Here is a 12,810-nt window from a genome sequence, read left to right as displayed (position 1 = left end):
ATTTGCAACATTTCGGCAATATTCCTATTTCAGAAAATAGCACTTGGAAGAGACACCAAAGAACATGGAAGCTGCAAATGGAAAGGTTTTATAACTATGTGACATTTTGTACTATGGTCTTTTTCCATCCTATATTAGCACCTCACATATCTTCATACAAAAAGGCATAGATTCTATAGAATCTATAGGATAGTCTATCCTGGTCTGGTGGAAGGTGTCCCTGCCCATGGCAGGGGGGTGGAACAAGATGAGCTTTTCCAACCCAATCCACTGTGTGATTCCATTATCCTGCTTTTCTAACTTAATTCTTATGAGATCACTGTTTATTTGTGCTTTAAAAAACCACCCTAAAATATATTGGTTTACATCAGATTTTTCAAGGTGTCATGTTCTTCAAACCAGTGGGATCTTTTAGCGGTTGCATCTTCAATGTGGGCATTTGTCATGCCTGAACTGATTGATGTACATTTCTATTGGGAAAACTAAATAAAGTACTAAAAAGGGGATAATAATTGTTCTGCACCAACGTGGAAGGACTGTGGTATCAGCAGCTTCTGTTGGTAGCTCTGATTTGTTCCCGAAAGGCTTATTATAAATTTCTGTTTATAAGTAATGTGGTGAAATTCAAATAGCCTCAATGCAAATCTGGCACAAATCCCCTTGGTTTTTAAGCCAGAAATGTGTCTTTAAATAGTGGCATCAACAGTGGCAGAACATCTGCACTGGAAGCAACCAGTGCCGTGTTCTAGTTGAAAGGAAAGGCACGGCTGTGTCACACCCATGGCTGCACAAACCGGAGATGGTGAATATGATGTTTAATTAAATATTTAATTAAATATGTGTCTGTTGTTTAATAAAAGTTTATGTTTTGCTGTGTTTACAGAGGTTGGCAGCACGTGTTGTCTTCTCTTCCAGGTAGTGCCTGGTGAGCATCCAGTGTTGGCAGCAGGATGAAGAAATTGATGATTATTATTCAATAGTTGTATTTTAAGAATATATATATGTATATAAAAGCACAACTGTATCATTGGGAACCAAGAAGGGCTGGGAACTTGCTGCTCACACCATGGGTCAAGGGCTTTAAGGAACCAGGAGGGGATGTAGAGCTGGTTTTTTGAGTGGTAAACCTTGTCGTTTTCTTTCTAGATGAGGAAAACGCGTCCCTCGGCTTTTCCTACCCCAGAGCCCCCTCGCTCACCGCAGTGCTGGGCAGTGTTTAGTCCACAGACCCCCATACAGCCCACGGCCTTTTCGGGTTAATGTCTGTGGCAGCCTGGGGTGACAAAGGCGGGGTGCGGGCGGTGACGCGGCCCGGTTACAGCCCGCGAAGTTTCCCCTCAGGGTTCCCCTCAGTCCCGGCCGCCATTTCCTGCCGGGGCGGCCCCGCCCTCTCCTCTCCTCCTCCCATTGGCTACCAGCGGCGCCGGGGCGGGCCTCCGCCCCGTTTACCCAGGTGGGCGGGGTCTCTCCACAGCGCTGCGCGGCGATTGGCTGGCGTGGCTGTCAGTCGGCGCGGGGGCGGGGCGTGGCGAGGCGGGGCCCCGCGGGGGCGCTGCGGCCGCAGTCGCGCTCGGGCGGCGGCGGGTGATGGCGGCGGCGATGGGCTCCGCGTTCCTGCTGCTCCTGGTGCTCCTCGGGCCCGCGGCCGCGCTCGCCGGATACATAGAGGTGTGTGCGGGCTGTCGGGGCGTGTGTGCGGGCGGCTGGGCCTCCCCCAGGGGTACCTGCTGCACCGGCGGGAGATAAGCGGGGTTCAGGGTGTCTCGGCGGGTGTGGAACCCACTCCACCTTGTCCGGCCTCCCCGAGTCCTTCCCGCGGCGGAGGGTTCGCGTTTTCCCCGTGCTCTCGGGAAAGCCGCATCCCTCAGGCCTCTCACCTGGCCGGGAGCTCAGTCTCATCGGGATGCTCGGGGCTGGGATTTTTTTTGGGAAGTGACCTCGGCATTCTTGGCGCGGGCGCAGGAGCGGCGAGCTTCAGATGAGTCTGGAAGAGTGTTAAAAGGCAATGTCATAGAGAAAAGCCTCGGTTAAACGAATCCGTTTGTTTGTTGATGGATCCTAAGTAAATCTTCGGGTTGGAACTGGTACTGGTACCTTGGCTTTCGGGGGAGATGCTTCAGCCGAGTGTAAAGGTTGTGCATTTCACATAGAAAAGGCTTAGATGCTTATATGTATAAATATCTATATACATATATATAGATAGATAGATATATGCACACCCTTATACATATATAAACAGACGTATACATATATGAATATATATATATATATAACTTTTGTCTATATGAAATATGTACTGCATTTGTATATATATAAATAATTGCAGGGGGGAAATTCCAGCTTTGTCCCTAAAACCAAACACTCGTGTAATTCAGCTCTCTGAACAACAAGATGAGTAGGGGAAAATCTTGCTATTTTAAAAACTTGATGCTATAACCTGTGTATTAGAGGGAAGCATCAAAACAAGGAGCAAAGTATGTGCTGAGCTCCAGACACGTAAATAGGGTTTAATAATCTACGCCTCGGTGTTGTTTGGAAATGCAAAACAGCTGCATCTGTCTTGTGTAGGTTCTGGGTTATTTAGGGAGAGATAAAGAACAGGCTTGTGGCTGCTTGTGAATGGCTTGATTTGAGAGTTTACAGTAAATTTTGGCTAGCTTGGTTAAACAGAACATGTACCTTAGTGTGGTGCAAAAATCCAAAGCCTTGAGCTGGCAATAATTCCTAACAGGCATTAAGCTGGTTTTGGATATTTTTAATATGTGCTGTGTGGAGTTGGTGTAGTCCGTGATTTCTACTTGTTTGACTGCTGCTGAGGAGCAGTATTCCTCTTACTTTGCACCAATCCTTGTCTTAAATTTCTGTAAATCAAGGGAACATGCTGATAACTGTAGAAGAACTTGTGCGGAGGTTCCCTCGTAGGAAGGGTGGTGGAGCTGCTCCGAGGGTGTGGAGCTCATCCCAGCTCAGCTTCCTTGGCATTGCCTTGATGGTGGGGACTATCCTGGCTGCTGGTGTCACATCCAGTCCCTTCCACCTGTTTGGAAACTCCTCCAGCTGTAGGTCGCTTCCTCCCTTACACTCGAGGCAAATTTGGCTGCCATGCACGTCCCTCTGGAATCCACTGCTTATGGACATGTGCTACGAGATACCAGCTCGGAAAACATTATCTGTGGTTTTATTCCAAAGCCTGGTGTCCGTGTGATCAAGGGTTTGCCAGTGCCAGGGTTTGGCACAGAGGGAGACCAGCAGTGTCTCAACTCGGCTCCCTTAGCCCCGGAGAACAGGGGCATTGACCTTTTGGAAAAGGATTAAAATGAAACCATTCCTATAATGCAGTTTGCATCCTTGGAAGGCACGGAATCCACCTTCGTCTGCTGGCACTGTGGCATTCTAATCCTTATTTTTGCTGCGTCTTCTCCCATTGTCTCGCTGGTGGGGGACTGGGGGACTGCAGCTCTCGAGAGAGAGCTTTTCTCAAGAATCTCTCTCGATGCAGAGCTTAGGAAGCGAAATGCTTACTGTTCTTGGGTTTTCCTTACTGGATTTTATCAGATAATGTGAGAAAAATATGAGAGAAATTGATTTTTTTCAATAATCGAGCTGCTGTTTGAAAGTTAAGGGAAGCAATGTCTGCAGTTATTAGTTGAGTTGCATTGGCACGGTCCCATTAGGTAGATTTTCTATCTCACGATTATCTCCCAGTCCCTGTCCCTGGAACACCCGCTAATCTTCTTATCAACTACAATTTGTTTTTCTTTCTCTCCTGTACAGAGCAAGGGGAGTGGCAGTTTATTTTTCCTTTTAAATTGTTGGTGTCTGAAGCCTTGAAAAGGGCATTCCCAAGGGCTGTTCCTGGTGACAGTCAGTCTCCCCTTCCAGATCCTGGTGTGTGGATGGCAGATAACCTCTGACAGTCTCTCTTCCAAATGAGTTGGAATATAAGAGCTTAGAGAAACTGTGGATCCCAGCAATTGATGTTTTACTTTAGTGTATGCCTGAATTTTGCTTGTTTTGCTTGTGAAGTCCTAAGGAACCTCAAATAGGACACTGATGCCAACTGGAAAAAGAAAATAAATCTATGTTAATTTGATCTGTATTCCAATGATAAACTACTTCTGCTGTGCCCTCAAGGCCTTTAGAGATGCAAAGTTTCTTTTTTATCACTTGACCTTTTCGTGTAATCAAATCTGAGGCAATGCAGACTCGATATTGCTTTTTTTAATCGCGTTTGGTCTTTTTCCAAACCTCTTCTCAATGCTTACATCTGTTACCTGCCTGTTTGAAATCACCAGGATTTGGGGTGAGACAAAAAACAAGGGTGTGTTTTGCAGCAGAATTTCAAGTTATTATTTTTGTCTTGTATTGCTTAAATTCTCCCCGACAGAAATATCAGCCTTGTGCCGTTTCTGCAGACCTTGGGGACTTCTAATTGCCTGCTGCATCGAACAAAGAACTCCACCTAGGGAAATTTCCACTTGGTGTTTGAGTCCTAGTAGAAACAGCTCGTGAAAATTCCAGTCCTGAGCCCGTGGCCTTTAGTTTGCTTTCAGCTCCTAAAACTTCGCTTCCCAGGGTTAGGAAATATGCTTTCCTATGAAGGTGATTATATTCAGTGGCTCTTCTGAGCCCCAACAAAAGCTTCTCTGAGGCAGAGATGTGGAAATAAAGCAAATGTGATACTGCAGAGAGGCTTTGGAATTTCTGCTGCATTGTAGGATGCCACGGGAAGGTAAGCTCTGCTCTTTGGAGGGGGCCTTCAGCTCTCCTTGTTTCACCTGTGAAATCATTATCAGCACTGTTATTTAGGCATTAATATCTCTACCAGGGATCAAATGACTTTTTTGTTAATGTGGTTGTTGCATCACCTGAGTTATTCAAAGCCTGTTCTGTGGGTGGCTTTAGCTGTATTATAATTACACACTGAACTCCTCCAGCACTGGAAGTGCAGGGATCGGTGTGCACCATCCGTGTGCTCTCTATCACCTGTGCTTCTCTCTAGATGTGGCTTGTAAAACTTCTTTTGCTTTTCCCTGTTTGTTCGTCTTTTGGAGGCGTACAGACTCAGTCTTGGAAACATAAGTCACTTTGACTGCAGCATCTGCTTCTACACATGTACTTAAACCAGAGCCTCATTCCTCAGTTGAAAACAGAAGAGAAATGCAGCATCCCCAGCTATTCCTTGTTAGAACGCAGAGCCTTTCCCTCTGTTTCTCCACTTGGGTTTTCAGACTCTGCTCATTAACTCCTCAGGCTTCCTGAATTGACATAATCACTCAGACTCTTGCTCTTGTGCTTCTCCTGTCTTGCAGTAAAACTTGGTGCCATTGATTTCTAGTTCAGGCGGTCAGCACCTCTGAAACATGGGGCTAATTTAAGACGATGCTCACTTTTAATTGGAGCACTTCAAATACTCACAGTGGCCTAGAAACCCTTCTGAGGAGGCTCCTGATTCAGAGCTGTACTTGAACTCGCGACACTGCTCCTTTTTTTTCCCCCCCAAAGTGTTGTTTGCACCCATGATGGACACGTTCTGCTTTCTCTACCTGCAGTGAGTTTATCATACGCAAATGGCATCTCCTGCCCCAAGTTTTACCTGCTGCTTATCTTAAATGGAGTCCTTAGGACTCTATGCCCGTACATTAACTATACAAATTTTGTAATCACTATTTTGATATTTTCAGCTTTTTGCTGTAGGTACCAGTAAGTCTCAGGTTTGTGGGGAGAGGAAATGGATTGACAACATTGTGCGAAGTCTGAGAGTAACTTTTCTATGTATATATTTATTTATTTATTGTATGCTTACTAGAGTGAGTTACAAAGGAGCAAGAAAGAACATATGAGTGGAGTAAATTGTTAGGTTTCTCTTTATTGTGGATTAACCAAAATTACGTCCTTTTTTCCTTCTGGTTTGGGAGGGCTGATGGCTCCTCATCCGATACAATAGGGTAAAGGCAACTTTAGCATGTTAATAGTGTTACTCATACAGGGCAAGTGGTGCTTCAGATTAGGTGCTGTAGGGGGAAAAAAGAAGTGAACCCTCACTCCCCGGGAAGTGCACAAGGAAAAGTGCTTTTGAGGAGAAATAATTTGGCTGGGTTTGGTTGTTGGTTTTTTTGTTTGTTTGTTTGTTTGTTTTAAGAGTAATTTCTTAATGTTAGATTTGACTTCTTTTTAATTTATGAATTTCTGCAGCTGTAAGAGGGAGATAGATAAATCTATACATGTATACAAACACACAGACATGGAATATATATACACACATTTCACATGGAGCTCTAACGTGTGGATAACACTTTTTTTTTTTTAACTCACTCGGCACTAGATTTACTACCTTCACCCCCATCTACCTTCTCAGTTGGAGTTAAATATATATTTCTGCCTATGTGTTCTCTAAGCTGTACTATCTCATGTGAGAACATGGAAAACCCACGTACCAAAGAAGACAAAGTCAAATCCACTTCTAGCCTGGCTTTTAAATGTCCATAAGTTCCCATCCTTCCTCCACAGTCTTGAGTTGATGTTTAAAATGCAAGATTTCATCCTTGAATGCATTTGTAGTTTTTAATTTCAACTGTAGATGAATGATCAAAACACCAGTGTTCTGCAAATGGTGTTAAACTAATCTTTCTAGAGCACAACCTTTATGTAATGAGGGGTCCACCTGACCAGGAGGGCACATGGCTAAGCTGCTTACAGCTCTTCATTTGGAAGTATTACAAGGATGGTTTGTACACAGCCAGTGGGGAAATGACTGTGTTCCTTATTCTTGAGAGTTCAACCCATATATGTATTAAATTGAGTTATAACTTTTTGCTGTCGTGTTTCCTGTTGTGATCATGCTCATGTATAAATTTATACATTGCAGACCTTCATTTTGGTTTGAGTCCTTGGTGGCCTCCTCATCACTCTTGACCACTGTGCACAGTCAAATTTTGCTGCGCTCCGTGGCATTTGATGTTTTATTTCACTTTCCATTTTCACTGGTGACAATGGGAAGTCAAATCACATGTTGGCTCTGTGTTTGCTGCGGGAGAGGACTGATGGGTGAGGCATGGTCCAGAAAGCCTTTTGTTGTCTGTTCCAGGGAGAGCTGGTTCCTGAACGTACATAGGTGTGTATTCATCTGATTTGGAGATCAAGGCTTGATCTCTCCTGGCCAGACTGGCCCGGTGGTGCGTGAGATGGTGCAGTTGGGGCACTGTGATGTTGGTGTGCTGGCAGTGCCTTCACTTGAGCTGGTTTTTCCCCTGCTGATTTTTTTCTCAAGGTGACTACATTGGGCTGTGCATTTTGAGCAGGGGTTTGGGGGAATTCTTAGCTCTCAACCTGCAGATCAGTATCTGCCTACAGAGTTTAATCTTCTTTGCATGGGCTTTTCCAGGGGATTCCTCTTCTGAACCTTTGAAAGTTTCAGCATTATTTCAAGTACAGGATTTCCTACTCAGGTGAGCAGTGTGGCAGGTTGTTGTGGCTAGACAAGGCCTTCAGTGATGAAGCAGGGTCTGAAGTTGTTATTCCATGCAGTGTGTGAGCTTCAGAGAAGCTTATGGAGGAGACGAATCAATAATAGTTTGGCTTGGATGGCTTCGCTGTGCTTTGAGACTAACGGAAAATCATTATGAAATGATGACTTTGAGCGCAAGTTTGTCAAGCCACCAGGCATGAAGGGCATTAAAATTGCCAGCCATTAAAATTGCCCGCCCAGAAAGCCTCACAAAACCCACAGAAGGTGGGAGGTGCCCCCTCTTTCCTGGTTGTGGTGAGGCCCCGAGTCATCCATCACGGTGTTCTGGTTCCCCTCCTGGCAGTGTGACGGATCCGTGGTGTCGTGCCGAGGTGCAGGGGATGATAAACCTGCCTCAGCACTCGGATCCCAGGCCCTGGCTCCATGACAGGGATGCATTTAAGTAATTTCATACAGTAAGCTTCTCTCTAACAAAATTACAGCAGAGCAAAGTGTGCTTTGATCCAGGTCAAGGACAGGGACAGGCAGACACGCACAGGCACACAGGGCTGGCTGGGGCCTTGCTTCTACTTGGCTGTGAGTGTGGGTTGATACTCAGCAAAGTTTCCATTTAAGAGTAACCAATTGTCATCTCCTTACTGATGGCTTCATGTTTAAATAAAAGCAGTGTTTAACCTTGAAAGTTCTCTTACTCATTCAGGTCTCTTTCCCTCCAACATTTTCTGCTTAGGATATGTTTTTAAATGTCTGAGATGTTCTGAAGTGTGGGTCAGGGAATTGGGTTTCTTCAGTTCTTTCATTAGAGTGAGTTCTATTATTCTGTTAACTCTCTGCTGTAGCAGGGGCTTGCATTTTCTCATGCAGATGTTGTGCCTGGGTTCTTTAACCTGCCGCCTCAAAGCTCTAAAAGCAGCCATTGAGGAGAGCTCAAAAATCATCTGACAATGATGATGTTGCAGAGATGAAACAGGTTTAGTAAACTACTTGGTATTTTCCAGGAATTACCCTATGCTAATTTCAGAACTGAAATGCTTAAATCAAAAGCCAAACATTTGCATTTTTAATCTTTGGGCTTTTCTTTAAAGGCTCTTACGTTATTTTTAGCTCCAGCTCCCTGCCAAAAGCTTTGTCCCTTTCCTTTTGGATTTTGAGTTGATGAATCCCACTAGTTATGATGTCATTGCATAGTGTGAAATGACAGCAACAAAAAGAAAAAATCTTAGCAATACCATCTGTTACAATAAATATTATGCACTCCTGTTAGATTCCAAGCAGATTTGGATTCCATATTCACAGCAGAAGCTGCTCTCTGCTTACATTATGGTACCCCCCAGCATAAAGGCTGTCACCAAATTCTCTATATGGTTCTGGATTTGGCATGACACATTGCCAGGTCTAAGTTTAGTAGGGTTTTTTACTGGGGTTTAATCATCTCCCAGTCATATCAGGACTAGTAACTTGCCAAAACTGGTCTTTGAGGAATCTGCATGAATTAGGATAATTCACTAATACCAAGCTCTGGTTGACGTTGGTCGCTGGTTGTCTTACAGTAATTGTGGCTTGAAATAGAGAGGGGCAGATTTGCTTTAATCTACTGAGTATTCCTCTCAAAAGATTAAATGCAAAATGTTGATTCAAACCTGTGATGGGAGTTCCCAGGGAGTGTATCGGCGTTTGGACGGGAGGCTTCCCCTGCATAATTTATCAAAGCCCTCACTGAAGGAATTGAGTTTGATGCTTGTGTCGTGTTGCTGCGAGATCACAAATGCCTTTGGAAACCCTGAAGAGTGAAATGGTGTCAGGATCCAACAGAGCATGGAGCCTGCGTTACCAGACTGGGTCAGAGAGGAATTCTGAAATAGGGCAGTGCTTGAGTGTGGCCTGAAATGTGCTGCCTGCCAGGAAAAAGGAGGCTGAGGAACTGGGGAGGAGGCATGTTATCGGGGAAGGCAGTCATTACTCCTGAATGGAGCAGAATACTCACAGCTCCGTTTGGACGGGGAGGAAGATTTAAGTGCCTCTGAGTAGTTAGAGTTGCAGGGTTTCAATAACCGCTTCACTTCCAGAGGCTTTCAGTGGAACCTCAGCACTGGAAATGTCAGGCAGTGGAGGAGGTTTTTCCCTTGGTAGCTGGCCAAAAAATTGGGATTTTGTGTTTGCAGGGTATTGGTGTTTTAGAGCTCAGCCTTTGGACACGAATGGACGTGATGCTGTGGCTTACCAGGGCAAGAGCCAGACTTGATGGGGTCATGACATGAAGTTATGGTGCTCCTGTGGGTGTGTGAAGCTTGGGCTTGGGACAGAGCATTGTGTCACAACAGGAGACTCACTGGAGGCTTTAAAAACAGGGAAAAACCCAGTGTTCCTACCCCTGTCACTTCTGATAAATGCTATCTTGTTCAAATTGCATCAATACTTGCCCTGCAACAAAGCCAGTCAGTATGTGGATGTTGTGTTTAGGGCACAGTCGCTTTCTCGGAAGCAATTTCCCAATCCCAGAGGCAGAAATGAATGGCCTGACAGAGCACGGGCTGGATGGAGTGGAAGGGTTTGCACTGCTGTATTCCTGTTATCCACAGCTGGCTTTGAGGGCTGAATCACAGCTTGGCACTTGCTTCAGTCCCTCTCCTTCTGGCTATGTGCTTATGATCTCGTTTTTATTAATATTTTCATAGTATGGATGTACAAGGTGTATTGGAGTTTGTGAATAACAACTCACTAATCACAAGAGCTGAAATCTATTATCTGCATTTGAATCCATAGTGCTGTGTTTTATCTATAGTGCTTTTTATTAATCCTTCATTTTAAATCCTTTCATCTTCAGGTTAAAAGACATAAATAAACGTCCATCAGCTGATCACCTCAACATCCTTTTGCCTTCTCTCCCTGCCCACCCTTCCCTCAGCATCCTGGCTCCCAGGAAGGTGAACTAGAAGAGCTGTATTCCTCCTGTAGCAGGACTGTTAAACAGTGGGAAATCTTTCAAATTTGCTTAGATGGAAAATCTGCAGCACAGACAAAAGGCATTTTGAAGTTGAGGCTGAAATTCCGAGGTTTGGGTGAATTTGTTGCGCTCAATTATACTGAGCAAGCTTTTGCAAGTGGCTTCACATGGGAATTAGTGTGATGAGGAGAATACTTTTCAAAGTATAACCGTATGGAAGGCTTTGCCCTGAGCATCTACAGCATGTTAATGCCTCCTTTCATTGCAGGGCCCCAGCAGAATGCAGCATTGTAGTCCCTTTGTAAGAGATGCTGATGGATTTCAGGAGGATTGCTGGTCTGAAATGGCCACTGTCATACTTTGTGCTCGTGCAAACAGTTAAACTGGGTGCTCCAGACAAGTATATTATGGAGACACCCACAAATTTCATCTGTGCTGTAGCTGAGACATGAGGAGCACTGTTTTCCAAGACCCTACATGGCCTTTTGCTCCAAGCAAAAGCAAAGATGACATTACTTCATTTGCTTTGCTGTCCTTGTTTTCAATTTGGCTTTTTGAGCTTCATGTTTTTGAAGATTTTTGCAAAAAGTTGCATTGTTATTCCCCGTTATGTAAGTGGCTGATAGCATTACTCATAATTTTCTGTTATTTTATTTGGTAGGCTGTGATTCTTACATGGACTTTGATCTTATAACTGAGGGCATGACAGACGCTGAGCCACAGCTGGCAGCAACATTAAGTGTCTAAGATGGGTTTAATGTGCTAAACTTTGAGCAGCTCTTCCCCTCATGTTGACTTTGAGGTGCTTTGTCATTTAGAGTTCTTCATTTATTAAGAGGATGCTGCTGTCCTGCTCTAAGCTGCTTCTCAGGCCATAACAGCGGATGGAGCTTTAAATACTCCAAATTGAGCAAAGCAGAGGTTTTTTGTTTTGTAATATTTGCCTTGGAATGAGTTCTGCAGTTTGGAGTGTCTCTTCAGCTCCATCTCTGAGCAGCACCCATCTCAAAGACTATATCTACAGGATGGCATTCTTCACTGATGAAGAGGATTAAAATAGTCATTCATGGCTAGGCTTTGCGAACGAAGATTTGGGAGAACAGTCATTAAACTGCAGAATACACCACATGTCATATAAAGTACAAACTAAAGATGCAGACAGGCTGAACGTGCTAGAGTGGTACAGTCTGCTGGAGTGCATCAGGATGGGAACATCTTTAACTTGAGCCAGATTTCAGATGCTCGTATCACAGAAAGATGAAACTGGGGCTTAGTTTGCATATGGAAACTCTTGGCCTCCTGTCTGCAGATACTTTCGTGCTTTCATTTTTCTCTCCTGTGTTTGAATGGATAGTTGGTCCCCTCTGCAACTTAAAATCATGTGCTTGGCACCATTTGTTAGGATACTTTCTGTAGTGAATTAACTTGAGGAACAACTCAAAACAGAGAACTCTTCTTACTCTTCCTTCCTCTCTGGTTTAATATTCACATCCCTTAATTGACAGGTATAATTATGAAAATACAGACAACCTCTAATGTAATTTTATGACTGAATTTTCTCCCTTTCTCTTTGTTGTCCAGGCTTTAGAGTTGCCACAGAGTTTTGACAGCCATGAATCCATTTCGTGGTGTTTGCCTGACCTGTTTTCCTCCTCAAACAGGTGCTACAATCAGATACAGAAACTCTCAGTGAGATATTCTCAGAATGTTCCCGGCCTCATAACACAAATCCAGGTAGTACTAGTCCCAGTAATTCCCTGGGAATTGTACAGGGAGAGGCAGCCTCCAGCATAATTGAGGCACAGTCTGGTAAAGAGCTCGTTTGGGCTCTCAGTGGTTTATTTTTGTTGTAAGATGTCCAAAGTAAGGATATGAGAGTGAGGTATGTTTCTGGCTCTCTCATGCTGTTGCATCATCAGGCTGTAATTTCAGCACAGCTTTTGGGGGTGCTGATGTGTTATGATTGGAGACATCTGAATAGATTCCATAGGGCTCATCCACAGCTGGGGCTTGCCAGATCCTGACAGAGTTAATATTTGCAGCTGAGATGTGTGCACAGCCGTGTTCCTGAATTTAAAAAAAAACCCTCAGTGGGCCATGCCTGAAGTCAACCACTGAAACATAAAACCACCAGTCCCCAGGGTTAGAACTTTATGCAACATTTTCATCCTTTGACTTTGGGAAAGTGGTATTGAAACGACTGAGCCCATGGCTAGGAAAATGGTGAGTGACTGATTGCATCAATACTCAGATCAATCTACCCTCTAACCACTGTCCCAGTGATGGGATTTGCATGTGAAGTCAGCATTTCCATTGCTATGTGTCTGCTTGGAGGGTCAGGGAAAGCAGAGCTTGGTTGGAAGGCTGACCATTTCTTTCTTTTTCATTCAAGTGTGTC

General features: G+C 44.4%; 1 protein-coding gene across 8 annotated transcripts in view; it reads left to right on the top strand.

Annotated features, from left to right (window-relative positions):
- Window positions 1–1,526: 1,526 nt before the first annotated feature.
- The window catches only part of APLP2 (amyloid beta precursor like protein 2), a 45,992-nt gene continuing 34,708 nt past the window's right edge, over window positions 1,527–12,810 (top strand). For 4 of the 8 annotated variants that reach the window (XM_032709412.1, XM_032709414.1, XM_032709410.1 and 1 more), the window contains exon 1: window positions 1,564–1,668. In XM_032709412.1, the coding sequence (XP_032565303.1) occupies window positions 1,588–1,668 (81 nt within the window). In that variant the 5' untranslated portion in view covers window positions 1,564–1,587. Of the gene's footprint in view, window positions 1,669–12,810 lie in introns of all 8 variants that reach the window. The other 4 variants (XM_032709416.1, XM_032709411.1, XM_032709415.1 and 1 more) reach the window with 3 other exon arrangements.

Source organism: Chiroxiphia lanceolata, chromosome 23 (assembly GCF_009829145.1).
Source record: "Chiroxiphia lanceolata isolate bChiLan1 chromosome 23, bChiLan1.pri, whole genome shotgun sequence".
Classification (NCBI taxonomy): domain Eukaryota; kingdom Metazoa; phylum Chordata; class Aves; order Passeriformes; family Pipridae; genus Chiroxiphia; species Chiroxiphia lanceolata.
This window is presented reverse-complemented; position numbering and strand designations above follow the sequence as displayed.